This window comes from Budorcas taxicolor, chromosome 2 (assembly GCF_023091745.1).
Source record: "Budorcas taxicolor isolate Tak-1 chromosome 2, Takin1.1, whole genome shotgun sequence".
Lineage (NCBI taxonomy): Eukaryota > Metazoa > Chordata > Mammalia > Artiodactyla > Bovidae > Budorcas > Budorcas taxicolor.
The window spans coordinates 179965453-179992104 of NC_068911.1; the positions used below are offsets into that span (position 1 = coordinate 179965453).

A 26652-nucleotide genomic window follows, 5' to 3' on the forward strand; every position below is an offset into this window, starting at 1 on the left:
GTGGGTGGGGGGCGGATAGTTATTCATCCATCCATTCATCTGACAAACCAGCATTGTGGAACAAAACCCCAGGAACGGGTCCACTCCCTGCCTGATAGGACTCAGTGTCTAAAGGACAAGTGGCCTAAGGCAAGGCAAGGGGGCCTGAGGGCGCCTCGGTCCCCCTCCCAGCCAGGCCTAGACCCCTGTGACCAGGCAGGACACCTCAACCCCCACACCTGGCTCGTCTCCCAGGAGAATCCACTGTGCATTCATTTATTCATTCCACAGATGTTTACTGAACAGCTGCTCTGAGCCTGGCGCTGTGCCAAGTGAGCAAACGGAGGATGAGCTGAAACTGAGCTTGTCCTGGTCTCCATACAGTGGACAGGCTCGGGCGGAGAGAGGCCACCAGGGCCACGGCTGGGAACAGGGAGAGGGGTTCCTCCGCTGAGGGATGGGGGGGGGTTGACGTGTCATCTGAAGGAGGGGGACTCATCGGTGTTGCGGCGGGGAGACACCGCTTGAGCAAATGCCCTGTGGCAGGTACAGGAAGGGGTTTGATGAGAAACAGCTAAAAAGCCATTGAGGCTGTTGGGAGACCAGGCAGAGGGAACGAGAAGGCAGAGCCGGGCTGCGGTGAAGGTCGGGTCCTTGGGGTCTCCAGGGGAGTTCAGCCTTGTTCCCAGGTACCTCGGGACACCAGTGAAAGGCTTCAGGTAGAAGCCTCCCCTAGCCCGCCCTGAGTGGGTGAGTGGGTGAGGGCGGGCCTGTTTGGGAAGGCCTGCTGCCGCTGGTTGGCCACTCAGCCGTGTCCGACTCTCTGCGACCCCGTGGATTGCAGCCCGCCGGGCTCCTCTGTCCCTGGGATTCTCCAGGCAAGAATGCGGGAGTGGGCTGCCATTTCTTCCTCCAGGGGATCTCGCAGACCCAGGGATGGAACCAGCATCTCTTAGGTCTCCTGCTTTGGCAGGCGGGTTCTTCGCCACTAGTGCCACGTGGGCAGGCCTAGCGGGCAGGTATCAGGGACTCAGGATTAGAGGCGGAGCTTGGCGGGCTGCGGGTGGCGAGTCAGCTGTGTGAGGGAAGGGTGGTGGGGTCCCTCCCTGAAGGAACACCTGCCGGGGCCGGGGCCGGGGAGGGTCAGGAGGCTGTGATTCTGGACTTGAATCCTCGCTGAGTTTGGGGCCCTGGGGACATGGTGGGGCCCGGCCCGGTAGCCTGTGGCCGGTGGCTCCGGAGAAACGCTGGTTATGGAAGCCCGCTGCGGCCGCGAGTTGCCTGGGGAGACGCAGGAGGCCCGGGAGGGCGTCCTGGAAGCCGGGAGAAGCCGGAGCGGAGGGCAGGGCGCGCGGTCCCCTTCGGGCGGCTGGCTCCGTCCTGTGTCCGGCGGAGGCGGCACGCCCGCCTCACCGCGTGGACAGCGGACCAGGCGGGATGGGGACAGGACGGCGGCGCGTCCTGCGCGGTGCGAGCTTCCGAGAGGGCGCGAGGCCGGCCGCGCGCCCCCGCCCCCCGCAGCCCGGCGGCCCGGCGGCGCTCGCGTTAGGACCCAGCGGATCCGCGCGGGAGGGCGGCGCCCGCCCCGTCGGGGGCCCGGAGCGGGGCGCGGGGGGCGGAGGCGCGGCGGGGCGGCGCGCGGACTCGGCGCGGCGCGCAGGGACCCGCAGGTAGGCGCGGGCCGGGCGGCGGGCCCCCGGGGGCTGTGGGGCCCGGGCCCGGGGGCCGTCTAAGCAGATGGAAGAGGGCGCCGGGGAGCCCGGGTCCTCTGGAGGGGCGGCTTTTGTCTCCCCGGAGGAGGGAGGTGGCGGCCGGCGGGGTGTCCGCGGGGCGGCGGGGACGGAGACAAAGGGCAGGGCAGGCCGGGCCCCCGGGGTGCGTCCCCGGCCCGCTGGGCCTTCCCCTCGGCCCCGCAGGTTCGGCCCCCCTCCCCGCCCGATCGCCCGCCGTCTGGACGCGCTTGCAGACGCGTCTCCTGGAGGGGCCCCTTCTCCGCGCGGACTCTCCTCGGGATGGCCTGGCCCGGGGCCCCTTCCCCCAGCGAGCCTGGGCGCCCCGTGCTGGGGGTTTCGAGGCTTAGGAGGGGCTCTGGGGACAGACAGAACCGCCACCCACCCCACAAACCACCTCCCCAGCTGCGGCCTTCGAGTGGTGACGGCGCCAACCAGCCTGGGAGCCAGATGGGGGGCAGGGAGGACTTGGGGGGGCTCCAGGCCTTGGGGCCCCCCGCGAGGAGGAGGCCGAGAGTTTTCAGAGTGGACGCCTGGCCTGCGGGGCAGCTGGGCCAAAGGCCTCGGCTTCCCCACCCCTTCCTCTCCCCTTCCCTCCTCAGTAAGGCTTGAGGGGGAGGGAGACGGGGAATGTGTGCAGTGACCGCGGCCACAGAAGGAGAGGTTCGCGGGGTGGGGGTGGGGGTGGGGCTCACAGAAGGAGAGGGACCAGGTCTCTGCCCCTGGCCCCCCTCTCCCTTGATTCCCTGTGGCCTGGAGGGGGCAGGGGCAGGCAGGCAGGTTTCCAGTTACCCGTCTGGAAGAACTCATGTTGTGGGAGGGCGGGCCCCCGTGGGTGAGCCCAGGACTCCCTCCCAGCCCCCTGGCTGAAGGCGGGCAGTCTGGAGGCTGCCCCCCGCTGCGCTGGGGCTGGCCGTGAGGACTTGTCGAGTCTGCCAAGTCCACCGTGGGGCCAGACTGGGGACGGGACTCACCCAGCGCTTCTCGAGCTTCAAGAACCTGCCCTCTCCCCCCAGACTACGCTTGTGATGCTCGTCACAGTCGTACTGTCTCAGGCGGTCCAGAGCCCCCTGGGCTAGGGGACCGCGGTCCTCTTGAGCGCTGCCCTCCAGGCTCGGGAGAGACGCTTTTCAGGCCCCACCCTGAGTGCTTCCTGCCCAGCAGACAAATAGCCCTCAGTCTCGTGAGCGTGTGATGGAGTCAGCCAGGTCCTGGGCGGCCTGGCAGGAGGAGTCTTCGAGGGGCGGGAGCCGGCCGGGCTCATGTGGTTTCCTGCTGGATGCCTGGGCCCCCAGGCTAATTGGGAGCAGGTGTCGGTCTGGGTCTGGCCGACTGCTGAGTCGGGGCTGTGATGTTAATTGGGCAGGACTGGGGTCCCAAGGATGGGCCTGGGGTCGTGGTCTGGGCACTAGATTCCTGGAGAAGTGCTGAGCAGAGGGTGGGCATCAGTGTGGTGGGGAGAGCAGGGGCAGGGATTAGGAATGTCTGTGGAGTGTGGGCGAGCAGGGTAGGGTCCATTGTCATGATTGGCTCTGGAGGAAGGCGAGTCTAAGCAGATAGGGGTGCCGCGCCCCCCGCCCGGCCCGGGGGGAGGCGAGTTCCTCAGGTCCTGAAGGCCCAGTGGGGTCTCAGGGACAGATCCCTCCAAAGTGGTCGCTGCCCCCGAGGCCTGCCTCCGTGACCCTCCATCTGCCTGGCCTCTGTTCTGGGCCCCCCTTCTCCAGGCTGAATTCTGGGAGCAGAAGCGGCCCTGCAGCCCTGGGGTGTTGGCTTGGGGAGCAGCTCGCCCCTCCTCTTTCTCCAGCTGTCCCCAGACACCGGCCCAGCGCGCTCCCTGAGCAGTCATGAGAGGTGCCTCCCTCCTCCTGCTCTTCCTGCCTGGTAAGTGGCACTGGGCTGAGGGGCTCGCGCGTGGGTGCGGGCAGGGAGCTGGCCACCAGCTCTTGTCCTGCGGCCGGAACTGTTTCCCGAACCCCAGGGCCTGCTACCTCTTGGAGCACAGACTGGACTGGCCAACCCCCCAAAGTCTGGAGGCATCTCCTGTGCGCCTCCCCACCTCACCGCAGCAGGCTCGGCCCAGGCACCAGGAGCCAGGCTTTCCCGCTCACTGCCTGGAGGGGGTCTGAAGGCCTGGGATTTGCACTCCTTTGGGGCCAGCTCAGCTACAGTCCTGACCTTGGAGAGGTCCCTGGTTGTCTCATGAAAGAGTTGTCAGTGGGGATCACAAACGGCCTGCCAGGTCTAACGTTCGTTCATTTAACAGACACCTGTGGAGCACCTACTCTGTGCCAGGCACTGGGATAGGCCCTGGTGATGCAGTGATCCAGTGGGCAAATGCCTGCCTTGTGTGGTGTTGCCCTGCCAGTCTAGAGAAGGGCGAGGTGATAAACGTCAGGTTGTGTTGAGTGCTGTGATGGAAATAAACTGGAAGATGCGATGGTGTGGGTGGGTAGGCCAGTGAAGGCCTCTCATTTTTTAATATTAATTTGTTTGTGCCGGGTCTTACAGCACACGGGAACCTCAGGCTTCGTTGTGGGATCTTTCACAGCGGCCTTAGTTGAGGCACGTGGGCTCCAGTTCCCTGACCAGGGATTGAACCCAGGCCCCGTGTTGGGAGCACAGAATCTCAGCTGCTGTACCGCCGGGGCAGTCCCAGGCGCTCAGTCACTGTCCTGTCCCACTCTTGGTGACCCCGTGGACCATAGCGCACCAGGTTCCTCTGTCCATGGAATTTTCTAGTGCAAAACACTGGCGTGGGTGTTGTTCGTTTCCCACTCCAAGGGATCTTCCCGACCCAGGGATTGAACCCCACTCCCCAGCATCAGCAGGTGGATTCTTCACCACTGAGCCACCCGGGAAGCCCCTGAGCGGAGCAGAAGCTTCAGGAGAAACCTGGAGGAGGAGAAGCTAAGCAGGCTCTCAGGCCCAGGAAGAGTCAAGTGCAGAGGCCCTGGGGCAGACAGGAGCGGCCAAGAGCCAGCATGGGGGGGCTGGTCAGGGAGGCGGCCCGGGACCAGGGCATGTAAGGGCCTTTGTGGACAAGGAGGCCGTATGCATCCTGTGAGTCTGAGTCTGCTGGGGATCTTATGGGCCCACCCGAGGGCCCACCCTCAGGGCCCCTGCTGCCCCTCCCTGCTGGCACCCCCTCAGCTCTGTCTCCCCACAGCAGGCCTGCTGGCTCAGGGCCAGTATGATCTGGACCCACTGCCTCCGTACCCAGACCATGTGCAGTATACCCACTACAGCGACCAGATCGGTAAGCCCACCGCCCACCTCCAGGCCCCCCAGCCCTCTCCCCAGATCGGCGCGGCTCGGCCGGGGGTCAGGCAGGGCGGTGGGACATGGGCTTTCAGGGCTGTGGGCCCTGGCTGCACTGTGCCTGGGGGCTAGCCTGACCCCCACCAACTCCACCTCTTTATTTCCAGACAATCCAGACTACTATGACTACCCAGGTAAAGGGCTGAGCAGGGTAGCATGCGCAGGCAGGCAGCAGGGTGGGGAGCCGTGGAGGCCTGCGGGGGCAGACCCCCTTACCACCTCTCCTGGCAGAGATGACCCCTCGGCCGCCCGAGGAGCAGTTCCAGTTCCAGTCCCAGCAACAAGTCCAGCAGGAAGTCATCCCAGCCCCCACCTTAGGTAGGCCACCAGCTCCAGCCAACCCTGGGGGTGCGGAGGGCTGCCCAGGGCCGGAGGAGGCGACCCCACCCTGCCCTGGACCGTCCCAATGGTCTCTGCCTGCCTCTCCAACTCTAGAACCGGGGACTGTGGAGACGGAGCCCACAGAGCCAGGGCCTCTGGGTAAGAGAGACTGGGGCCCCGGGAGTTAGGGGGCGGTGGGGGGCCCGGGAGGTCAGACGCAGCCAGGCCTCTTGCTCTTGCTGGGGTGGGTGGCGGGCTGGGACCCTTGCAGAGGCGCCCCTGCTTGAGGTCAGCAGGGCCCCTGGCAGCTCCGGAGACCCCTCTGCCCTGCGCTGGTCAGGGCTGGACTGCCCATGGCCTCGGGAGGAGCCTCTAGTCCCAGACATGAGGGAGTGGGGAGCGGCTGGCAGGAAGCCCCGCAGCAAGTGGTGCTCGGGGGCTTCCTGGGCTCAGCGGGACTGTCCCGGCCAAGAGTCCGCGGGCCTGTGTGTGGGGGACCCTGTTCCGTGTGAGGGGCCTCCTGTGAGGCTGCCGTGTGTTTCTGGGCCTGTGTGTGGCTGCAGGTTTGTTTGAACTTGTCTGTTTGGATATAGGCCTCTCGGTGCGGTTTTGAGTTTGCATGTGTATAAATATACTGGTTGAAATCGGGCAGCCTGGGGAGGTCCGGCAGTGCTGTGTGCGTGCCTTGGTGTGTGTCTTTGCGTGTGTGTGCGTGTGTCTAGCCTTAGGGTGCAGGGGTTCCTGGCCCCGAGAGCCAGTCCCTCCGGGGGTGCGGCTGGAGGCGGCCCCCAGCTCTGAGCCACAAGCTGCAGCGCGCTGACCCCACCTGTCGCCCAGACTGCCGTGAGGAGCAGTACCCGTGCACCCGCCTCTACTCCATACACAGGCCCTGCAAACAGTGTCTCAACGAGGCCTGCTTCTACAGGTGAGGGCGGGGCTCCAGGCGGCCCCGCGGGGCGGGGACCGACAGTGGCCCTGAGGCTGAGCCCGGCTCCCGGGCCAGGGGTGGGTGTGGGGTCCTCTCCTCGGGGCTGAACCCTCCCATCCCGTCCCCTCAGCCTCCGCCGCGTATATGTCGTCAATAAGGAGATCTGCGTCCGGACGGTCTGCGCCCACGAGGAGCTCCTGCGGGGTAGGAAGCCCCTACCCCGCCCCTCCTGCGTCCCCGGGCCCGCCTACCACTTACCAAACGTGGGTCCGAGCCGGCTCCCCTCCGGCCCATCTCATCCTCAGACAACCCATCACCAGGGCTGGGGCGTGTGGCAGTTCCCTCACCCGGCCGCGCGCTGACCCCAGCTCCTCCCTGCCCTCCCGACAGCTGACCTGTGCCGTGACAAGTTCTCCAAGTGCGGCGTGCTGGCCAGCAGCGGCCTGTGCCAGTCTGTGGCGGCTGCTTGTGCCAGGAGCTGTGGGGGCTGCTAGGGGGAGCTGGTCCCCTGCCAGCCTGGGGCCCCCAGGCCCTGCCTGACCTGGTGCTTTCCTCCCATCTAACTCGTCTTGTTAGAGGGCTGCGGGCCTGGGGCTTCCGCGGCCCCTCCCCTAGCCTGGGGCCACCCCCGGGGCCACAAGGGGGCTCCCGAAGGGCCAGTCTCTCCCCCCGGGTGGGGGACAACCCGGGCGCTCTGTGGGACCTGGGCCCCTGACATGCCTTCCTTGTCCCCCACCCCCAAGGTAGGCTGTGAGCCCCCCACCCCAGCTGGTCTGCTCAAATCTCCTACAGCTCCTGGGCGTAGACCACTTTTGTTTTATACAAAATTAAAAACAGGTTTTTACGAAAGACGTGGAGTCCCTTTTTCGGCAGGGAGCACAGAGGAGATGGCCGGGGCCGCCAACCCTGAGCATCCTCCCCGAGGCTGCCCGGCCCCCCTGGGGAAGGGTCAGTTCTGGCGACCATGGCCTCCGCAGTGCCAGCTCAGCTCTGCCCAGAAAGGTGGGCCCTGACAACCGCCCCGCCCCCGGGCTGTGTGTGTGTTGCAGGAGGCTGTATCAGAAACAGAAGGTTCAGGAACACGGCCTTCTCACCGTCAGGGCTGTGGGGGGGGTCAGCGGGAAAGGGCTCCGGCAGGATGGAGGCCGCCTGTGCAGGGACCTGAGAGGGCTACAGGGTCGGGTCGGTGGGCTCTGACGTCAAGGGCGTTTGCGGGGAGGGAGGCCCGGTGCATTTCAGAGGGCAGAAGCAGGCCGGCCGTTTGAACAGCGCTCTCTGACGAGCCCGGGGACACCAGGCTCTGTCAGAGGGTTAGCACACAGCGGACTTTAAGCCTCTAACCAAGCCTGTGCGGCAGGCATGGGTAACGTTCCCATCTTACAGACAGGAAATCAAGCCTAGAGTCGGTATGGAACTCCCCACCCACCGGGGTCCACAGTGGTCGGTCGGTGGCAGGCAGACCCTGACACCGTGGGGCTCCGTGGGCTGAGAGGCAGTTCTCCCTGGAAACACGACTAAGCACCTGCTGAGTGCTCCCGCACCGCCGGCCTGGCAGGCATGGTCCCACCATACCGATGAGCACAGAGGCTGACAGCTGAAGCAGCTGTGCCCAGGACCACCCAGTGGGGCCTGGCCAGACACCAGGTCCACCCCCAGGCCTGCCCTCCTTCCCTGTGCCGCCTGGAAGGCCTGCTGGTGCTCAGGGGGTGCACCTGTCCTGAGGAGGAGCCAGAGGAAAGGGCAGAAAGCTTCAGCCGGGAAGAGCAGAGCTGGGCCCAGCCCCAAGCCTCAGTGGCTCCGTCTGTTAAATAGGTGGATGGCCCAGGACCTGGAGGCCTCCCCAGCCCACCGTCCTGTGAGGTTGTTCCTTACCTTTCCGCAGGGGCCCTTCTAAAGTCTTCCCCATGTCCCTGCCTACCCCTCACTAGGGGACCCCAGCCCCAGGGCCCTCCAGGCTCCCCATCTCCCAGGAGGCACATCAAGAGCAAAAGGACACATCCGTACAAAGCGTTCTTTAAAAAGTGCGGCTGTTACAAAAACAGCGCTTCCAAATGGCTAACATTGTAAAAAGGTATAAAAATACAGCGGCTCTAAACTCTGAGGGACTCGCTGACAAACACTGAACTAAGACAGACAGACCTCTGAGCAGCCATAGGGCCTGCCCCAGGCCCAACCCTCAGGGCCAGTGCGCCTGCGCCCAGGGTCAGCCGGGGACGGGCCTCGCCAGCCCAGCCCTCAGGGGGGCCCCAAGGGGGCAGCTCTGACAGGCTGGAGCCCCGTCTGTGCCCCGGCACCCCGCCCCTCACCCCCGTGAGCTCTGGCCCAGGCGCCCTGGACCATGCTGAGGGCGCCCCTCCCATCTGGCCCAGCCCGGGGCCCCGATGCCAGCGGAGAGGTGCTCACTTCTCCGGGGGCCCGGAGGGCAGGGAGAAGGAGCCTGAGTGCCTTCGAAGCTCCTGCTGCAGCTGCCCCTTCAGCGTCGACACCTGGAAAAGAAGGAGGAAGCAGGGCCCACCCAGGCCCAGCCTGGGCTCAGAACCGGGGAGAGAGCGGGGAAGCCAGGTGTCCTAATGGCCAGGGAACTCCCTCCCCTTCTCGTTCGGCTCCATGGAGTGGCTGGGCCTCTCCAGATTGCCCAGCGTCTCCTTGGGGGCCCCATCCCCTCTCACCACCAGGACAGGCCTGGCACTAGCTGGACTCCAGGGCGGACCTGGGCCCCGGCCTGACCCACAGGGCAGCCTTGCCCTGCAGACGCGATGGGGACGATGGTCACGGGGAGCCTGTGAGCTCAGCTCGCCCAGGAGGAGCGCCCTTCGGACTCCGACTGCTGCTCTCAGGGAAAACGGCCCCTTGAGCCTCCGGGACTGTGAGTCGCTAGGTTATCCTGAGGCCAACTGTGCCACCGCAAGACAGCCCGCCCAGGCACGGAGCTATGGAGAGGGGGCCAGGCTCCAACGACCTCACTCGCGCCCCCATGTCCAGCGATGGCTGACACCAGCCCGGGTCCACCCCGACCGTCTCAGTTAACGGGCACCCCCGAGCACCTAAGCCCGAAAGGGGCAAGTGGCAGTGAGACCCGCCCTCTCCCGCTCCCGGCCTGCTCCTGGCTGAGCTTCCTGACAGAGAGCCCCGCATACCTGCTCCTCCAGCCCCCGCACCCTCTGCCGGTGGGCGCGCTCCCGCGCCTCCAGCGCGCGCTCCGTCCGCACCTGGGCACCGCGCAGGCGCTCCACCTCCTGCTGCAGCTCCGCTGCCTCCAGCCCGGCTGGGCTGTGGTTCTGCTCCAGCGCCACCACCTGGGCCTGCGGGAGGGGCCGCCGGTCAGGCCTGAGGCCGCAATGCGCACACGCACATGTGTGTGAGTGTGAAGGGCCAGGCCCTCTCTGGGTGGAAGCCCAAGGGTCCCTATGGGCAAAGCGGGGCTTGCAGGACCAGAGCCTTGTTTTCCCGCACCGAGCCCTCCTGGCCTGCGAATCCTGAGTCAGGCTGCTGAGTGATCCACTGAGTAGCGCGCGCGTACACACACACACGGTCAAATGCAGAGACAAGCCCGTATATATATAGTCATACAAGCAAGCATGTAACAACCTGTGTTCACGTGGATGCGCAGGTGTCCAAAGCCCAACACTCTCATATACGCACTACACACACACATCCAGGAAGACTGCCAGGGCTCCCCCGGGGGCTCAGCGATGTAGGCTCCAGCCGCCAGTGAGGAGCCACGGGTTCGATCCCTGGTCCTGGGGAATCCCACACGCCGCAGACCAGCTGAGGGAGCCCTGCGCCACAACTGCTGAGCCTGGGCTCCAGAGCCCGCGCGCGCAACTGCTGAGCCCACACGCCCCAGAGCCTGTGCCACGCCCAGAGAGGCCGCTGCGGGGAGAGGCCGGGCGTCACAGCTAGAGGGGGCTCTGCACCCAGAGGAAGCCTGCAGCACGGAAGGCCTGGCACGGCCACAGGTGGAAGTGTTCACAAGACATCTGTACACAAAGACACACCACACACAGAACACCCTACACCGAGACACGCCACACACACGCACAAGGCCCACACCACACGCACAGGAGTCCTCTCGCGTACACTCATAGCTCTCTTTCGCCACAAGCGTGAGCACACACCCACAATTGTGATCACACACAAGCATGAGCACACACCCACAAGGGTGAGCACACACCCACAAACATGACCACACACAAGCATGACCACACACGTGTGAGCACCCCCAAGCGTGAGCACACACCCACAAGTGTGAGCACACATGCATGTGTGCTGACAGGCCCTTAGCATCTCCGTCTCTCTCCACTTTGGAGAGGACCCCTCCCTCTGAGGCCTGGCTCTGGGCCGCCCCCTCAGGACTGTCTGGGCTTGCAGGTTGTAAGGGTGAACAACCCATACAGCCTGCAAGGGTTGTAGGGTCCAGGGCTACAGAGGGGCAGAGGGGTGGGGTGTCCGGGGCGGGGTGGGCAGCGCCGAGACCTCCAGCAGCTGGATCTGCCTCTGGGCCTCAACCAGCTCCAGCTCTGCCCCCGTGAGCGTGCGGTCCAGGCGGCCCTTCTCCACGTTCAGACGCACCGAGTCCTCGTGACTGCGGAGCTTCTCCCTTTCCACCTAGGAGGGGAGGGCAGGGGTGTCAGGGTGCCGGGGGGGAGGGAGTCCTGGGCGGGGGGCATCAGGGTGCCCGGGGAAGGAGGGAGGTCCTGGGGGGGCTTCAGGGTGCCAGGGAGGAGGGAGGTCCCGGGGGGGGGGGGGCTTCAGGGTGCTGGGGAGGAGGGAGGTCCCGGGGGGCATCAGGGTGCCGGGGAGGAGGGAGGTCCCGGGGGGCATCAGGGTGCCGGGGAGGAGGGAGGTCCCGGGGAGTATCAGGGTGCCCGGGAAGGAAGGAGGTCCTGGGGGGGCAACAGGGTGCCGGGGAGGAGGGAGGTCCTGGGGGGCATCAGGGTGCCGGGGAGGAGGGAGGTCCCGGGGGGCATCAGGGTGCCGGGGAGGAGGGAGGTCCCGGGGAGTATCAGGGTGCCCGGGAAGGAAGGAGGTCCTGGGGGGGCATCAGGGTGCCCAGGGAAGGAGGGAGATCCCAGGGGGGGAGGGCATCAGGGTACCTGGGGAAGGAGGGAGGTCCTGGGGGCATCAGGGTGCCCAGGGAAGGAGGGAGATCCTGGGGGGCTCAGGGAGGGGTGCTGAGTTAGAGGGAGCGGGGCCAGCAGGCACACACAAGCAGGGCTGGGACCCAGGGGCAGCCCAGGGAGGGCCCAGGGGCATGGCCCACCTTGTCCAGCGTGCTCTTAAGGGCCGCCCGCTCCTCCTCCAGCCGCAGGGCTGAGCGCTCTGCATCCCGCTTCTCGGCCTCCAGCTGGGCCAGGGCGCGCCGCAGGCTCCCCAGGTGCTCCTGCAGCTGCCGCCGCTCGTCCTGCACCTTCTGGGCCGCGTACAGGGCCGCAGCCTCAGCCTCCTGCCGCTGCCGCAGCGCCTACAGCAAAAGCCAGCAAGCCTCTGACCCCTGGGGCCTCAGGGTGGGCATCCGGAGCCCCATCACGCTGGGGGTGATGAGGCCAGCTGCCCGGCCAACAGGCGAGACGAGGCTGTTATTAGGAGGCCCACAGCGGGGAATGATCCCTGGGACCTCAGTCTCTGCACCTGAGTAATGGGGACACGGACGAAGGAGCTGCACGGCCTCCTGGAGGTAGGGCCCAGCCTTGGGAGGAGGTGGAGGTGAGTGGGAAGGGCCCTGGCCCTCACCTCCTGCAGCTGCTGCCGCTGCCCCTCAGCCTCCGCCCGCCGCAGCTCCAGGTCGGCCAGCTCGCCCCGCAAGGTCTGTAGCTGCTCGCCCAGGGAGCTGCTCTGCTTCCGCGCCTCGGATGACGCCTGCCGCGCGGCCTCCAGCCGCTCCTGGGGGAAAGGGGACGGTGCCAGGCTGCATGGGGGCCCTGGGCAAAGGGCTCCGCACTGCCTGGTGCCTCCAGGCCAGGCTCACAGCCCGTAGTGTGGGTAGTGCCCTCACCTGCGTGGTAAGCCAGAGCGCAGGCCTGGCCACGGGCCCCCATGAGGCGGGGAGCCCCCAGACCCCAGCCCTGCTCCCGCGGGCCTGCCCCAGGGCCCTGCACCCCATCCTGGCCGTTGTGACACCCCCAGCCTCCTCTCATTGGCCAATCCACGTACTGGGCCAGTACCCCCCAAAGGGTGCACCCACAGATGGCTCCCAGGGGCCAGCTCTCCACCGTGCCCCCCACAGCTGGGCCCTGGGGCCTCCATACTTGGAGCACTTGGCAGTCATGTTCACAGGCAGTCAGGGCCTTCTGCAGCTGAACGTTCTTATCCTGGGTGCTGGCCAGGCTGGCGCTGCTCTGGGTCAGGTCCTCCGTCAGGCTCTGCACCTTGTCCCGCAGGAGGCCCTCACTCTCCTCCACCTTGGCCAGGGCCCCGCTCAGCCGCTCCACCGTCAGCTGCAGAGTGCTCGCCTTCACCTCGCCATCCGCCACCTGGGGGAGGACGGCCCGGACGGTCCAGGTGTGCCCAAGCCAAGCCCTGCCACCTCTCTCCAGGCCTTTGTCACAGACACTCCTGGTTCCCAGGCGCTCCCACAGGCTCCAAAAGCTGCCTGGCCCAAGACGCACTGCCAGTTAAGTGCCCTCTTGCAGGGTGCCATCAACCCAGCTGTGCCAGTGGTGGTCTCCCACTGCTATGGAGGAGAAAGGGTAACCACCACCACCCTGACAGTTTTTGTGTTCTTGGCTTAGGTGGGTGATGGTGTAGGGCTAGAAGAGCTACTGAACATTCCAGTTAGAGCTGAGCTTCCTGGCAGCCAAGCCAAAAAAAGAAAGCACTTCCCTGCTGGTCCCGAGGCTAAGACTCCACACTCCCAATGCAGGACACGTGGGTTTGATCCCTGGTCAAGGAACTAGATCCCACCTGCTATGACTAAGACTTTGCGTGCCACAACTAAACATCCTGCATGCCTCAACTAAGCCAGTGCAGCCAAAATAAATAAATATTTAAAGAAAGAAAAGAAAACGAGTGAAGTCTCTGTCTTTCCATAGACCTCCTTTCAGTGCAGACTCCATCACCAACAGTCCAGTCTAGTTTTCACCCTGCCCCTGCTTAGCTCCGTGATCTCGGGCAGAGACCTCAGGTCTGTGAGCCTCCATGTGTCCATCTGTGCAATGGGGTGATGACGATACACACGCTGCCTTGCAGGGCTGCTGGGAGGGCAGGGCCCCATGACGCCCCCGGCGCGGGGCAGGCCGGGGGGACCCACCTGCCTCTGCAGCAGGTCCGCCCGCTCCTGGAGGGCCTGCACCTGCGCCTCTCGGTCACTCAGGCCCAGGCGGCTACGGTGCAGCTCCCCCTCGAGCGCGCGCCGCTGCAGCTCCAGCTTGACACCGCGGCCCTCGGACGCATCCAGCACCTCCTTCAGACGCCGCTTGTCGCTCTCCAGCTTCGCCTCGTCGGCCTTCATCCTGCTGAGCTTCTCCTGGGGGTGGGGCAGGGTGAGGGCAGACTACCTGTGACCCCCACATCCCTCAGGGCCCATGGAGAAAGCGGGGGGCGGCCCGGAAGGGGCCGGTCCAACCACTCACCATGGGATCAGGGGTCAGCCCCTGACTCTCCTGGGGCCTCAGTGCCCCTTCTGTTCGCAGGGTGACTCAGGGACCCCGGGGCACTTTCCAGCTCTGCCCGAGCCTCACAGGTCGTGTGGTCCAGGCTCAGCCTCCCTCCCTGCTCCCTACTGCACATCCAGGGAGCCCACACCCTGGGTGCTCACAAAGTGCAGACTCCAGGGCCTCCCTGCTCCGCCCCACGGCTCTCTGGAGGGCGGCCCAGAGCTGCCCGGTGGGCAGGGGCCCGGGGCCCCCCTGGGTTGTAGGGAATGATGGCCCTTCCCACCCCAAGCAAGGCGAGCCGGTGAAGGGGCCTGGGGACTGGGGGCAGGGCAGGAAGACAGACCAGAGTCCCTTTCTTCTGTCGCCATTCCAGAGCTGGGCAGGTCACAGAGCTGCTCTGACCGCAGCCCCCCAGGCCTGGCCCCCCGTCCATGGGCTTGAGCCCCAGCCCTGCCGTGTCTGGGCCCCGCCGCCCCACACAGGCTCCCACCCAGCTTTGTTCCTGGCTGCCTCCCGCACCCCTGCGGCTGGGCCCACGGCCAGAGCTGGAGCTGCAGACACAACAAGCCAGCTCAAGCTCGGCCCGGAGCCAGAGGCGGGGGGCGGGCTGCAGGGGCAGGCAGGAGGGCCGGGGGAGAGGGGGGATTTGTGCCTGGAAGAAGGGCTCAAGGCTCCAGCAGCCTGACCATCAGCACCAGGGCCCGTGCGTCCTGCCCCAGACACACACACAGGGATATACGGGCATCCCCTCAATACACATAACCCCCTAGAGCAGCCCTGGTGTGACTACACAGAGACAGAGGAAGCAGGCCCTGTGAGCACCGTCTACGCGTTCACCCTGTGCGTGCATGGCCTCCAGGAGAGAACTACTCGTCTCCCCCTTTCGTCGATGAGAAGAACGAAAACCACAGGGCAAGGCAAAAGCTCAATCCCTGTCTGGCAGCTGTAAATGCCCAGACTCTCTTCTTTAGCTTCATGACCTCAGCATGAAACCAGACAACAAAACCCAAACGTAGTTTTGGAGAAAGTCACAAGCTAATCACTTCAATGGGTGCTGAGAGAGCCACGCAAACAGAACACAGACACGCACGGGAACGCTCACAGGCATCCACGCACGGGAGCACTCACAGACATACACACACGGGAGCACTCAGACACTCACGCATGGATACCCATGTGTGGGAGCACTCACTGACACACAGGCAGGAAGCACTCACAGGCACCCACGCATGCACTCATGGGACCACTCAGGCATCCACGCATGGGAACACTCAGGCATCCACACACGGGAGCACTCAGACATACACGGGAGCACTCAGACACTCACGCATGGATACCCATGTGCGGGAGCACTCACTGACACATAGGCAGGGAGCACTCACAGGCACCCACGCATGCACTCACGGGAGCACTCAGGCATCCACGCATGGGAGCACTCAGACATACACGGGAGCACTCAGACACTCACGCATGGATACCCATGTGCGGGAGCACTCACTGACACATAGGCAGGGAGCACTCACAGGCACCCACGCATGCACTCACGGGAGCACTCAGGCATCCACGCATGGGAACACTCAGGCATCCACACGCGGGAGCACTCAGACATACACGGGAGCACTCAGACACTCACGCATGGATACCCATGTGCGGGAGCACTCACTGACACATAGGCAGGGAGCACTCACAGGCACCCACGCACGGGAGCACTCATAGGCATCCACACACGGGAGCACTCACAGACACGCATGGGAGCACACACAGACACCCATGCACGGGAGCGCTCAGATACCCACGCGTGGGAGCACTCATATCCACGCACGGGAGCACTCACAGGCATCCACGCACGGGAGCACTCACAGACACCCCCACAGGCACATCCAGCCCCCGCCCGCCGCCCTCCCACTGCCTACCTGGCTGGCCTGGAGCTCGCTCTCAGTGGCCTGCAGGCTTCTCTCCAACGTGGCCACGCGGTCCAGCACCGCCCGGCGCTCCCGCTCAGCACGCCGTGCGTTCTCCTCCTGCTGCGCCAGCTCGGCCTGTGCCCCGCTCAGACGCCCATCCATGCTGCGCCGGGCTGCGGCCCCCACCTGGCCCGTCAGGCTTGGCCAAGACCTGAGCCCTCAGAGCCCTGGGGGTTCGGGGTCTGGATGTGGGGTCCCCCCCCAAAAGGGTCCCCTGGAGACCACCACCTCCCGCCTCCGTGGGAAGAGCCCAAGAGCGAGGCGAGGACGCCGGGGTAGACCCACCTTCCTCACTCTCAACCACGGCCTTCTCCAGCTGCCTGGCCCGCAAGGCCGCGCCGTCCCGTGAGGCCTCCATCTCAGCCAGCTGCTGTCTCAGGGCGCTCATCTGGACTCGAAGCTCATCCTGCAGCCCGGGGGTCGGGTGGGGAGGAGATCCGGCTCTGACTGCGGCTCCCTCCGCAGCCCCTCGCCCCTCACCCCTCACCCGCTCTCGCTGGGCCGCGGCTCCCTCTGCAGCCCCTCACCCCTCACCCGCTCTCGCTGGGCGCCCCGCAGCTCCTGCACGAACTCTTGCAGGGCCCCCCGCACCGCTTCCGGGTCCAGGTCTGCAGGTGCCGGGGAGATGGCCGGTCCTGGGGAGGGCGGCTGGGACCCGGGGCTGCGTTCCATAGGGTCGGGGCTATTGAGCCCTTCCACGCTTCCTAGGGGAGGAGACACGCTGGGGGACACAGGAGCCACTGGCCTCTGCTGTCTGCGGGGTGTCTGCACCGTCCCAGGGGATCGTGCCTAGTGCGCCCTGCCGCCCCCGTGAGCTCCCCACGGCATGGGGTGGGTCCGCTCAGCCTCTCGCTTCACCTTCGATCAGCACTCACAACCCTCAAAATCATGCCCCTGTCCTGGCCGTCCCCTGCTGCTCGCCCTAGCATCAGTCTCCCTCCTTGTAAGCTGGCTGGCTGGCCCCAGCCACAGCTCCTACGCTCTACAACATTCCTCCCTGCAAAGGCTCGAGGGTCTCTGTGCGGGCTATTCCCTTCTCCCCCCAGGCATCTCTGGCCCATTCCTTTAGGCCTAAATGTAAAGAACACTCCTCAGAGGCCTCCCTGACCCCAGCCTTGGGTGGGGGTGAGCTCCTCCCCACCTCCTGGGGGTCCAGTGTCTGCCCCCACCCCCAGACCACAAGCACCATGAGGCTGCGTCCCCAGGGCCCAGTCTGTGGGTAGACTCTCCCTCACTTCATTGCCTCCCTGGACTAATGCTAAGGCCTCCCTGGTGGCTCAGACGGTGAAGCATCCGCCTGCAGTGCAGGAGACCCAGGTTGAGTCCCTGGGTAGGGAAGACACCCTGGGGACGGCAATGGCAACCCACTCCAGTATTCGTGCCTGCAGAGAGCCTGGAGGGCTACTGCCCATGGGGTCGCAGTCGGACACAACTGAGCGACTAACACACACACTTTGAGAGCTTACAATGTGCCAGGTACTGGACCAAAGCTTTCCCTACGTCACCTCATTCCATTCTCACAGTAATTCCCTGAGAGGTAAGGACCAATCTTTCCCCTTCACAGGCTACACAGGCTCAGAGGAGATTCAGTCAGTTCAGTCGCTCAGTCGTGTCTGACTCTGCGATCCCATGGACTGCAGCATGCCAGGCCTTCCTGTCCATCACCAACTCCTGGAGCTTGCTCGAACTCATGTCCATCGAGTCGGTGATGCCATCCATCTCATCCTCTGTCATCCTCTTCTCCTCCTGCCTTCAATCTTTCCCAGCATCAGGGTCTTTTCCAATGAGTCAGTTCTTCACATCAGGTGGCCAGAGTATTGCAGTTTCAGCTCCAACATCAGTCCTTCCAATGAAAACCCAGGACTGATCTCCTTTAGGATGGACTAGTTGGATCTCCTTACAGTCCAAGGGACTCTCAAGAGTCTTCTCCAACACCACAGTTCACAAGCGTCAATTCTTCGGCACTCAGCTTTCTTTGTGGTCCAACTCTCACATCCATACATGACCACAGGAAAAACCACAGCCTTGACTAGACAGGCCGTTGTCGGCAAAACGTCTCTGCTTTTTAATATGCTGTCTAGATTGGTCATAGCTTTTCTTCCAAGGAGCAAGCATCTTTTAATTTCGTGGCTGCAGTTGCCATCTGCAGTGATTTGGAGCCCAAGAAAAGAGAGTCTGCCACTGCTTCCGTTACTTCCCCATCTATTTCCCATGAAGTGATGGGACTGGATGCCATGATCTTAGTTTTCTGAATGTTGGGCTTTAAGCCAACTTTTTCACTCTCCTCTTTCACTTTCATCAAGAGGCTCTTTAGCTCCTCTTCACTTTCTGCCATAAGGGTGGTGTCATCCGCACATCTGAGGTTATTGATATTTCTCACCTCAATCTTGATTCCAGCTTTTGCTTCATCCAGCCTGGCATTTTGCATGATGTACTCTGAATATAAGTTAAATAAATAGGGTGACAATATACAGCCTTGACATACTCCTCTCCCAATATGGAACCAGTCCACTGTTCCATGTCCGGTTCTAACTGTTGTTTCTTGACCTGAATGCAGGTTTCTCAAGAGGCAGGTCAGGTGGTCTGGTATTCCCATCTCTTTCAGAATTTTCCACAGTTTGTTGTGATCCACATAGTCAAAGGCTTTGGCATAGTCAATAAAGCAGAAGTAGATGTTTTCTGGAACTCTCTTGCTTTTTCTGATCCAACAGATGTTGGCAATTTGATCTCTGGTTCCTCTGCCTTTCCTAAAACCAGATTGAACATCTGGAAGTTCACAGTTCATGTACTGGCTTGGAGAATTTTGAGCATTACTTTGCTAGCGTGTGTGATGAGTGCAATTGTGCGGTAATTTGAGCATTCTTTGGCATTGCCTTTCTTTGGGATTGGAATGAAAACTGACCTTTTCCAGTCCTGTGGCCACTGATGCATTTTCCAAATTTGCTGGCATACTGAGTGCAGCACTTTCACAGCATCATCTTTTAAGATTTGAAAGAGCTCAACTGGAACTCCATCACCTCCACTAGCTTTGTTCGTAGTGATGCTTCCTAAAGCCCGCTTGACTTTGCATTCCAGGATGTCTGGCTCTAGGTGAATGATCACACCATCATGGTTATCTGGGTCATGAAGATCTTTTTTGTATAGTTCTTCTGCATATCCTTGCCACCTTTTCTTAAGTGATTTGCTTGGCCTCAAAGCTTGAAAGATCCAGGGCTGAGATTGGAATGCAGGTGCCCCTATTTCCCTGCAGAAAAACAAACTCTGCTTGGGAGAAGATGGGCAGTGAAGAGAGGGGAGGGGGCAGGGCAGACGGAAGCAGGACGGCACCTAGAGGTCAACAGGGGCACTGCAAGAAGAGGAGTCAGCCTGCCCTTAGCATCCTCTGCCCAGTGACACCCTAACGGCCTCGTAGTCCGTCAGCACCCAAAGGACTCCAAGCAGGACATCAACTCACTGCCTCACCCTTCACAGTGAAGCCAGCACCTTGTGGTGGCCTGCAAGGTCTGCCTGAGCAGGTCCCGCGGCCGTCACCTCACCCCTTTCTACCTTGCTCGCTGCACCCTGGCTGCCCGGTGGCCTCTGCGGGTCGCGGCGGGGGGACCGCCACCCGGGACCCACCTGCTCGCCTGCAGTCTCTTCTCCCTTCCTTTCCTACCGACCACCTCCTCGGTGAGGCTCTCCCTGCCCTCCCACGCAAACCCCAAGCCCCCACCGCTGCCTCATCTTTAACAACAAGCATTTTCTTCCATCTTTCGCCACCCTGCACAGTTTGCAGGATGTCCCCTGGCCAGAGATCAAACCCCTGCCCCTAGAAGCACAGAGCACTAGCCAGTGGGCAGCCAGGGAATTCCCCCAAATACTTTTATTGTGATAAGATATGTATACCGAAACAGGGCTCTCTGACCACCTTTAGAGGTATTAGTTACACTCACACTGTTTATGTGAACGTCTCCATTATGTTTCTAAATCCTTTCCATCACCACTGTTATGAACTGCGTCCCCTCAAAATCCACACACTGGAGTCCTAACCGCCATACCTTAGAATGGGACCTTATCTGTCATGAGTTAAGATGAGGAGTCATGTCTGACTCTCTGCGACCTCATGGACTGTAGCCCACCAGGCTCCTCTGTCCATGGAATTCTCCAGGGAAGAATACTGGAGTGCGTTGCTACTCCCTTCTCTAGAGAATCTTCCAGACTCAGGGATGGAACCCGCATCTCCCACGCAGCAGGCAGATTCTTAACTGCCTGAGCTACCAGGGCAGCCCCACACTGGAGGAGGATGGACCCTGATCCAATACGATCGGTGTCCTAATAAAAGGGGACATTTGGGGGACTTCACCGGGAGTCCAGTGGCTAAGACTCCATGCTCCCAATGCAGGGGGCCTGGGTTAGATCCCTGGTCAGGGAACTAGATCCCACACGCTGTGACTGAGACCTCTCCCAGCCACAAAGGGGGGCCTGGACACACCCGCAAGGAGAGCTCCACGCGAAGACAGGGCATGCTCCACCAAGAAACTCCCACAGGCTTGGAGCCTGGAGCCAATCCTTCCCTCACTCTGCAGAGGAAGGGCAGCCCTGTCGGCACTCGGGCTTCGGGCTTCTGGCCTCTAGACCCACAAGACACAACTTCCTCTTGTTTAAGCCACTTGGTTTGTGCTGCTGTGTTACAGCAGCCCCAGCAGACAAACACAACCGCAAACTCCACAGCCAGTGAGCAGTAATCCTCCCTTCCCCACACCTCTGGCAACCTCTACATTCCCTCTCCATGAATGTCGATGCTAAATGTTTTCTATAATTATACTATATCTGTCCTTTTTTTTTTTCTTTCGCCCATGTCAAATGGCTTACAGGATCTTAGGTCCCTCACCAGGGATCGAACCCATGCCCACCCCCCGCCCCCGTGCAGTGGAAATGCTGAGTCTTAACAACTGGATCCTCAGGGAAGTCCTTATATTTGTCTTTTGGTGACCAGCTTATTTCACCTAATGTAATGCTATTAAAGCTCATCCATGTTGCAGCGCAGATCAAGATGGCCCCCTTTCTTAAGGCTGAATAAACTCCACTGTATTCAAATACTACACTATCAATTCACCTGTTCATGCACACTTTGAAATGGTGTACAATATATAATATCTGTTCAAGTGCCTCTTTTCAGTTCTCTTGGGTATATACCTAGGAGTGGAATTGCTGAGTCATATGGTAATTGGGCTCCAAAATCACTGCAGACAGTGACTGCAGCCACGAAATTAAAAAGATGCTCGCTTCTTGGAAGGAAAACTATGACAAGCCTAGACACCATGAAAACGCAGAGACATCACTTTGCCAACAAAGGTCTGCATAGTCAAAGCTGTGTTTTTTCCAGTAGCCATAAACAGATGTGAGACTTGGACCATAAAGAAGGCTGAGCACTGAAAAATTAATGCTTTTGAATTGCGGTGTTGGAGAAGACTCTTGAGAGTCCCCTGGACTGAAAGAAGATCAAACCAGTCAATGCTAAAGGAAATCACCCCTGAATATTCATTGGAAGGACTGATGCTGAAGCTCCAATACTTTGGCCACCTGATGCAAAGAGCCAACTCATTGGAAAAGACTCTCATGCTGGAAAGGACTGAAGGCAAAAGGAGAAGGGGACAGCAGAGGATGAGACAGATAGATAGCATCATGAACTCAATGGACATGAATTTGAGCAAACTCTGGGAGATAATGGAGGACACAGTCTGGCGTGCTAAAGTCCCTGGGGTCACCAAGAGTCGGACATGCCTCAGCAACTGAGCAACAACAGCAACAAATAGTAATTCTAAATTTTAGTTGCCTGAGGAACTGCCCAACCACTTTTCCACAGTGGTTGCATTATTTTACATTCCAACCAACAATATCCCTTGACTTTCCCTTACCTATTTTCTAGCCCTAGGAGTCAAGGTGAGACTGGGCTTAGGCTGGGACAAGATGAGGGCTCCCTGAGAGGCTGCCTGCACCCTTGAAGCACAGTGATGCCTTCCCCAGTGTCACCCCCTGGGCCTTGGGAGCAGACGGCAGGTGGGGGATCTCTTCTGAGGTTCCTGGAGGGCAGGTGGCTGAGTGCGCATCTTTCTAGGGTAGACGTAGTGGCCGCAGGCCGGAACAGAGGAGTGGGCGGCCGTGATGGGAGATTGGAGAGTATGAGGAGCTGACGGAGAGAGGGCAGGAGTCAATCAGAGGACAGACAGACCCAGAGGAGGTGAGGGCGTCAAGATGCAGCCCTCTCAGCCACTGTGGAAAATAGTACGGAAGGTCTTCAAAAAATTAAAAACAGAGTTGCCATATGATCCAGCAATCCCACTCCTGGGCATATACCCAGACAAAAACATAATTCAAAAGGACACATGCAGTCTATGTTCTCAGCGGCACTGTCCATATTAAGACAGGGAAGCAGCCTAAATGTCCATCAGCAGAGGAGCGGATAAAGACGACGCAGTACATATGCACAGCGAACTGCTACTCGGCCATAAAAGAGAGTGAAATGATGCCACTGGGAGCAACATGGATGTACTTAGAGATAATCACATTAAGTGAAGTCAGTCAGAAAGAGGAAGACAAACGCCACTCGATCTCACTTATATGTGGAATCTAAGATACGGCACAGGGGCCTTCTTGACGGCCCAGTGGCTAAGACTGCACTCCCAGTGCAGGGAGCCAGGGTTCGATTCCTGCTCAGGGAACTTGCCCAGTTAACTTGAAATCCAGCAGGCAAAACATGAAGATGGAAGAGCCTGCGTGCCACAACTAAGCCAAGTACAGCCAAGTGAATAAATGTTTTTTAAATATATGGCACAAATAAACTCTTATGAAACAGAAACAGGGCCACAAACATGGATAACAAACCTGTGGATGCCAAGCGGGAGATGGCTGGCAGAGAGATGACCTGGGAGTTTGGCATTGTCAGATATGAGCTATTTTATGTAGAACGGATAAAGAACAAGAACTATATTCAATATTCTGTAATAAACCATAATAAAAAAATATTTTAAAATATACATACATACATAAAGTGAAGTGGAAGTCCCTAAGTTGTGTCTCTTTGCGACCTCATGGACGATGCAGTCCACAGAGTTCTCCAGGCCAGAATACTGGAGTGGGTAGCCTTTCCCTTCTCCAGGGCATCTTCCCAACCTAGGGATCAAACCCAGGTCTCCCACATTGCAGGGATATTCTTTACCAGCTGAGCCACAAGGGAAGCCCAAGAATACTGGAGTGGGTAGCCTATCCCTTTTCCAGGGGATCTTCCCAACCCGGGAATGGAACCCAGGTCTCCCGCACTACAGATGGATTCTTTACCAGGGGAGGCACTAGGGAAGCCCAGGAATACTGGAGTGGGTAGCCTTTCCCTTCTCCAGCAGACCTTCCCGACCCAAGAATCAAACCGGTATCTCTGGCATTGCAGGCGGATTCTTCACCCACTGAGCCACCAGGGAAGCCACTTCCATACATGTAACTGTATCCCGTCACTCTACATCAGAAGTGACACCGCAAATCAACCATGGTTCAATTTTTAAAAAAAGAAAGCACCTCCCGCTTCCTCAGAAGTGAAGTCGCTTAGTCGTGTCCGACTCTTTGCAACCCCATGGACTGTAGCCCACTAGGCTCCTTGGTCCATGGGATTTTCCAGGCATGAATACTGGAGTGGGTTGCCATTTCCTTCTCCAGGGGATCTTCCTGACCCAGGGATCAAACCCAGGTGTCCCCCATTGTAGGCAGACGCTTTACCCTCTGAGCTACTAGGAAAGCCCTTTAAAAAGAAGCGATCAATCCACGTGTGCCCCTTTGCCTCCGTGAGGGGGCGGGGCTGAGATGAGCTCGGGGGCGTGGCCCCGGCTAAGGGGCCGGAAAGTGATTTGGGCCCCAGGTGGGCGGGCTCTGCGAAGTCACCAGAACCAGCCGCAGGGCGGGGTCATCAGAGGAGGGGCGGCCAGGCCCAGGGCGCCTGGTGGCGGTAGAGCTAGGCCTAGGGGCGGGCGAGGGGCGGAGGCCCCGCAAGGCCCGCCCGCCGACCGCTGCTTCTGTTCTCACCTCCTGCAGGCGCGCCCCGGGCGGGGGAGCCGGCCACTGGCCCCCCGAGCCCCAGGCCCCGGCGCAGGGCCGAGCGCAGGCCGGCGAGCTGGGCCTCTGCCGCGCGCCGCTGAGCCTCCACGCGGGCCCGCTCAGCCTCCAGGCCCTGAGCCCGGCCCTCGGCTGTGCTGAGTCGCAGTCCCAGGTCCGCGGCCTCAGCCCGGGCGGCCTCCAGCTTGAGTCCCAGGCTGCGGGCATGGTCCAGCTGCTGGCTCCGGGCACCGCGCGCCTCCTCCAGGGAGCCCAGCAGGTCTCGCTCCCGGGCCCGGAACTCGCCTTCTTGCTCCTGCAGCTTCCGCTGGGCCCCCTGGAGCTGGAGTGGGGACAAGGCCCAGGAGTAGGGGTCAGCAAAGCCACCCCTCAACCGACACCCAGCCTCCCGGCCCACGGGCCCAAAAGGACGGCACGCAGCACCTGTGGTCTCCACCTACGCAGGAGGGGCGCGAACGTCCTGAGCGTATGGGAGGGAACGGCTAGCGCTTGTTTTCTCTCTGCCTTCTCTGTGTGTGCCTTGCGGTGTACACCGCTCATTAGTAATAAACTAACAGCTAAGGCCTGCACAGATAGGACTTCTTAGTGCCAGGCCAGGCACTAAGCACTTCCCCCGCCCAGAAAATCAAATCTAATCACCACTATGAATCATCTCCGTTCACAGATGAGGAAACAGAGACACAGGGCAGTTCCGTACCTTGCCCAAGGCCACAGTGCCAGAAAACTGAGAGCTAGGGTTCAAAGCCAGGCGGCCCTGGACCCAGACCTTTTCTCTTAACCACCAGACCAGGGTGCCTCTCAGTGCACATAATCTATCAGTGACTCACACAATGACAGGGGGCACTAAGCACTCCTTACCAGCGACACGCAGGACGACACACACCACACACGCCTCTGGCTCAGAGAATGAGCCAACCTCTCACTCACTGCCGTTAGTTTCACTGAGCGCCATCCACTGAACACCTGGATGCCAAGACCTGCGCCAGGGCCTGGTATACCCCCCTCCTATAATTGCTCCGAAGCACAGAGAGGTCGAGTAACTCAGTCAAGGTCACACAGTAGATTTGGTGCCAGCAAGTGTCGGCTTTGTAGTCAGACAGACCTGGGTGGCTGTGTGACCTTGGGTAAGTACCCTTGACCTCTGAGCCTCAGTATCTGGTTCTCTCTCTAAACTGGGGCTAATTATACCTACCTCATGAGGCTGCTGGGAGAATCAAACAAGTTTCTGTCTACAAAGCTCTCCTACCCCAGCTACACAGTTCTTATCGGTATCACTGTCACTGTTATACTTGGGGAAGAATCCCCAGGAGTGGGGGTCAGGGGCAAGTCCTAAGGTGAGACCTCTCAGAATGCCTAGAGCACGACTTCCCTGGAAGCCCAGCGTTAAGCCTGCTTCCACTCCAGGGGCACAGTTCAATCCCTGGTCAGAGAACTAAGATCCCACATGCCAAGCAGCGTGGCCAAAAGAGAAGACTCCATTACTGGAGTCCCCAGCCCCTCCTAACTGCCCGAGGACCCTCCCGTCCAGGCCGCCTGCCCACCGTCTGGTTACCTCCTGCCGCACGGCCTCCAGGCTGGCCTCACCCTGCAGCAGCTTCTGTCGCAGGCCCAGGGCCTCCCGTCTGCCCTCCTTCTCTGCCCGCTCGCCCAGCGCCAGGCGGCCCTGCAGCTCCAGCAGCTCTCGGCCCAGCCTGGCGTTCTCGCTGTCCAGCATCTTCATCTGGGAGACAGTGGGCACAGGCAGAACCGAGGACCCTTCTCAGCACCATGCTCCCTTCGAGTCCAGGGTGCCCATGAGTGCCACAAGCTCCAACAGCAGTCCTTCAGCTCTGCCCCGGAACCTGCCCGGTCCAAACCTGGCACAGAGGGAACTCGGGACCCACAGCTCTAGAGACCACGACCACGTGTGCGTGCTTACTGTCCGACTCTTTGCAGCCCCATGGACTGTAGCCCACCAGGTTTCTCTGTCTGTGGAATTATCTGGGCAAGAACACTGGAGTGGGCTGCCATCTTCTCCTCCACGGGATCTTCCCAACCCAGGGATGGAACCCACATCTCTTGCATTGGCAGGCGGATTCTTTACCACCGAGCCACCTAGGAATCTCTAGGGATACATAACATTGAACACAACCCTAATCCACTGGAAGCCCGTGCCTGATAACTCCAGCCAGGTCAGGCACCTGGGCACCAGTGACCTCAGTGTACCACGTAATCACAGCTACCTACCACAGAGAGTTGGGGTAGGGAGTGCTGACCCCCAGGAGTTCTGCAGGGCAGGGACTCTGGGTCATCTTTCAACTCCACAATGATGCCTAATTTTTATGGAGTGTCTACCACATGTCCAGCCCTGTTCTAAGTACTTTGGCCATGTGAACTCGTTAATACAGGATAGGTATTGACATTATCCCTCTTTAACAGACAAGAAAACGAAAACTCAGAGAGGTGAAGTGACTTGCCCAAAGTCACACAGCCCACAAGCAGCACACTGGGATCTGATCTCAGACAAGTAGAATCAAAGCGATGTTTCTAGCCCCCTATTTCCCAGAGAGGCAGGTGGGGGTGAGGCCCGCCTACCCTGCAGCACTGTAGCAAAGGGAACTTGAAAACGTGCTATCTCACACAAAACCCCAGCAAGAGCCTGGTGCACAGGCTCCCGTCAGAGATGCTCGTGGTTTCCCAGGACTTCAGCCTAGCAGAAGGGGGCCTGGGTAGAGGGTTAGGGGCACACTGGTGGAAGG

The 26652-nt window shown here is 61.0% G+C and overlaps 2 protein-coding genes across 5 annotated transcripts in view; one reads left to right on the plus strand and one right to left on the minus strand.

Annotated features, from left to right (window-relative positions):
• Positions 1–1596: 1596 nt before the first annotated feature.
• MFAP2 (microfibril associated protein 2) lies at positions 1597–7115 on the plus strand. 4 transcript variants are annotated; one of them, XM_052635548.1, is made up of 9 exons: positions 1597–1649; positions 3514–3590; positions 4876–4965; positions 5135–5161; positions 5259–5345; positions 5463–5507; positions 6186–6273; positions 6407–6480; positions 6667–7115. In XM_052635548.1, exons 2-9 carry the CDS (start codon positions 3554–3556, stop codon positions 6768–6770), a joined length of 552 nt encoding a protein of 183 aa, XP_052491508.1. In that variant the 5' UTR covers positions 1597–1649; positions 3514–3553; the 3' UTR covers positions 6771–7115. The 4 variants fall into 4 exon arrangements, with proteins under 4 accessions (XP_052491508.1, XP_052491510.1, XP_052491507.1 ...); XM_052635550.1 differs by having other exon boundaries at positions 1635–1649; positions 4879–4965; XM_052635547.1 differs by lacking the exon at positions 1597–1649 and having other exon boundaries at positions 3443–3590.
• Positions 7116–8589: 1474 nt separating this feature from the next.
• The window catches only part of LOC128071496 (rootletin-like), a 47817-nt gene continuing 29754 nt past the window's right edge, over positions 8590–26652 (minus strand). The window contains exons 26-37 of the mRNA XM_052664330.1: positions 25467–25634; positions 23885–24236; positions 16370–16539; positions 16121–16241; positions 15785–15948; positions 13526–13741; positions 12525–12749; positions 12010–12159; positions 11540–11740; positions 10753–10884; positions 9414–9578; positions 8590–8762 (exon numbers count right to left, since the gene is read on the minus strand). Of these exons, the coding sequence (XP_052520290.1) occupies positions 8676–8762; positions 9414–9578; positions 10753–10884; positions 11540–11740; positions 12010–12159; positions 12525–12749; positions 13526–13741; positions 15785–15948; positions 16121–16241; positions 16370–16539; positions 23885–24236; positions 25467–25634 (2151 nt within the window). The 3' untranslated portion in view covers positions 8590–8675. The remainder of the gene's footprint in view (positions 8763–9413; positions 9579–10752; positions 10885–11539; positions 11741–12009; positions 12160–12524; positions 12750–13525; positions 13742–15784; positions 15949–16120; positions 16242–16369; positions 16540–23884; positions 24237–25466; positions 25635–26652) is intronic.

Bases quoted from the DNA above. Each gene is read 5' to 3' on its own strand.
- MFAP2 (XM_052635548.1), top strand. From the start codon at position 3,554: ATGAGAGGTGCCTCCCTCCTCCTGCTCTTCCTGCCTG. The intron at 5,346-5,462 runs GTAGGCCACCAG...CTCCAACTCTAG, and splicing joins CATCCCAGCCCCCACCTTAG to AACCGGGGACTGTGGAGACG. The intron at 6,481-6,666 runs GTAGGAAGCCCC...CCCTCCCGACAG, and splicing joins CCACGAGGAGCTCCTGCGGG to CTGACCTGTGCCGTGACAAG.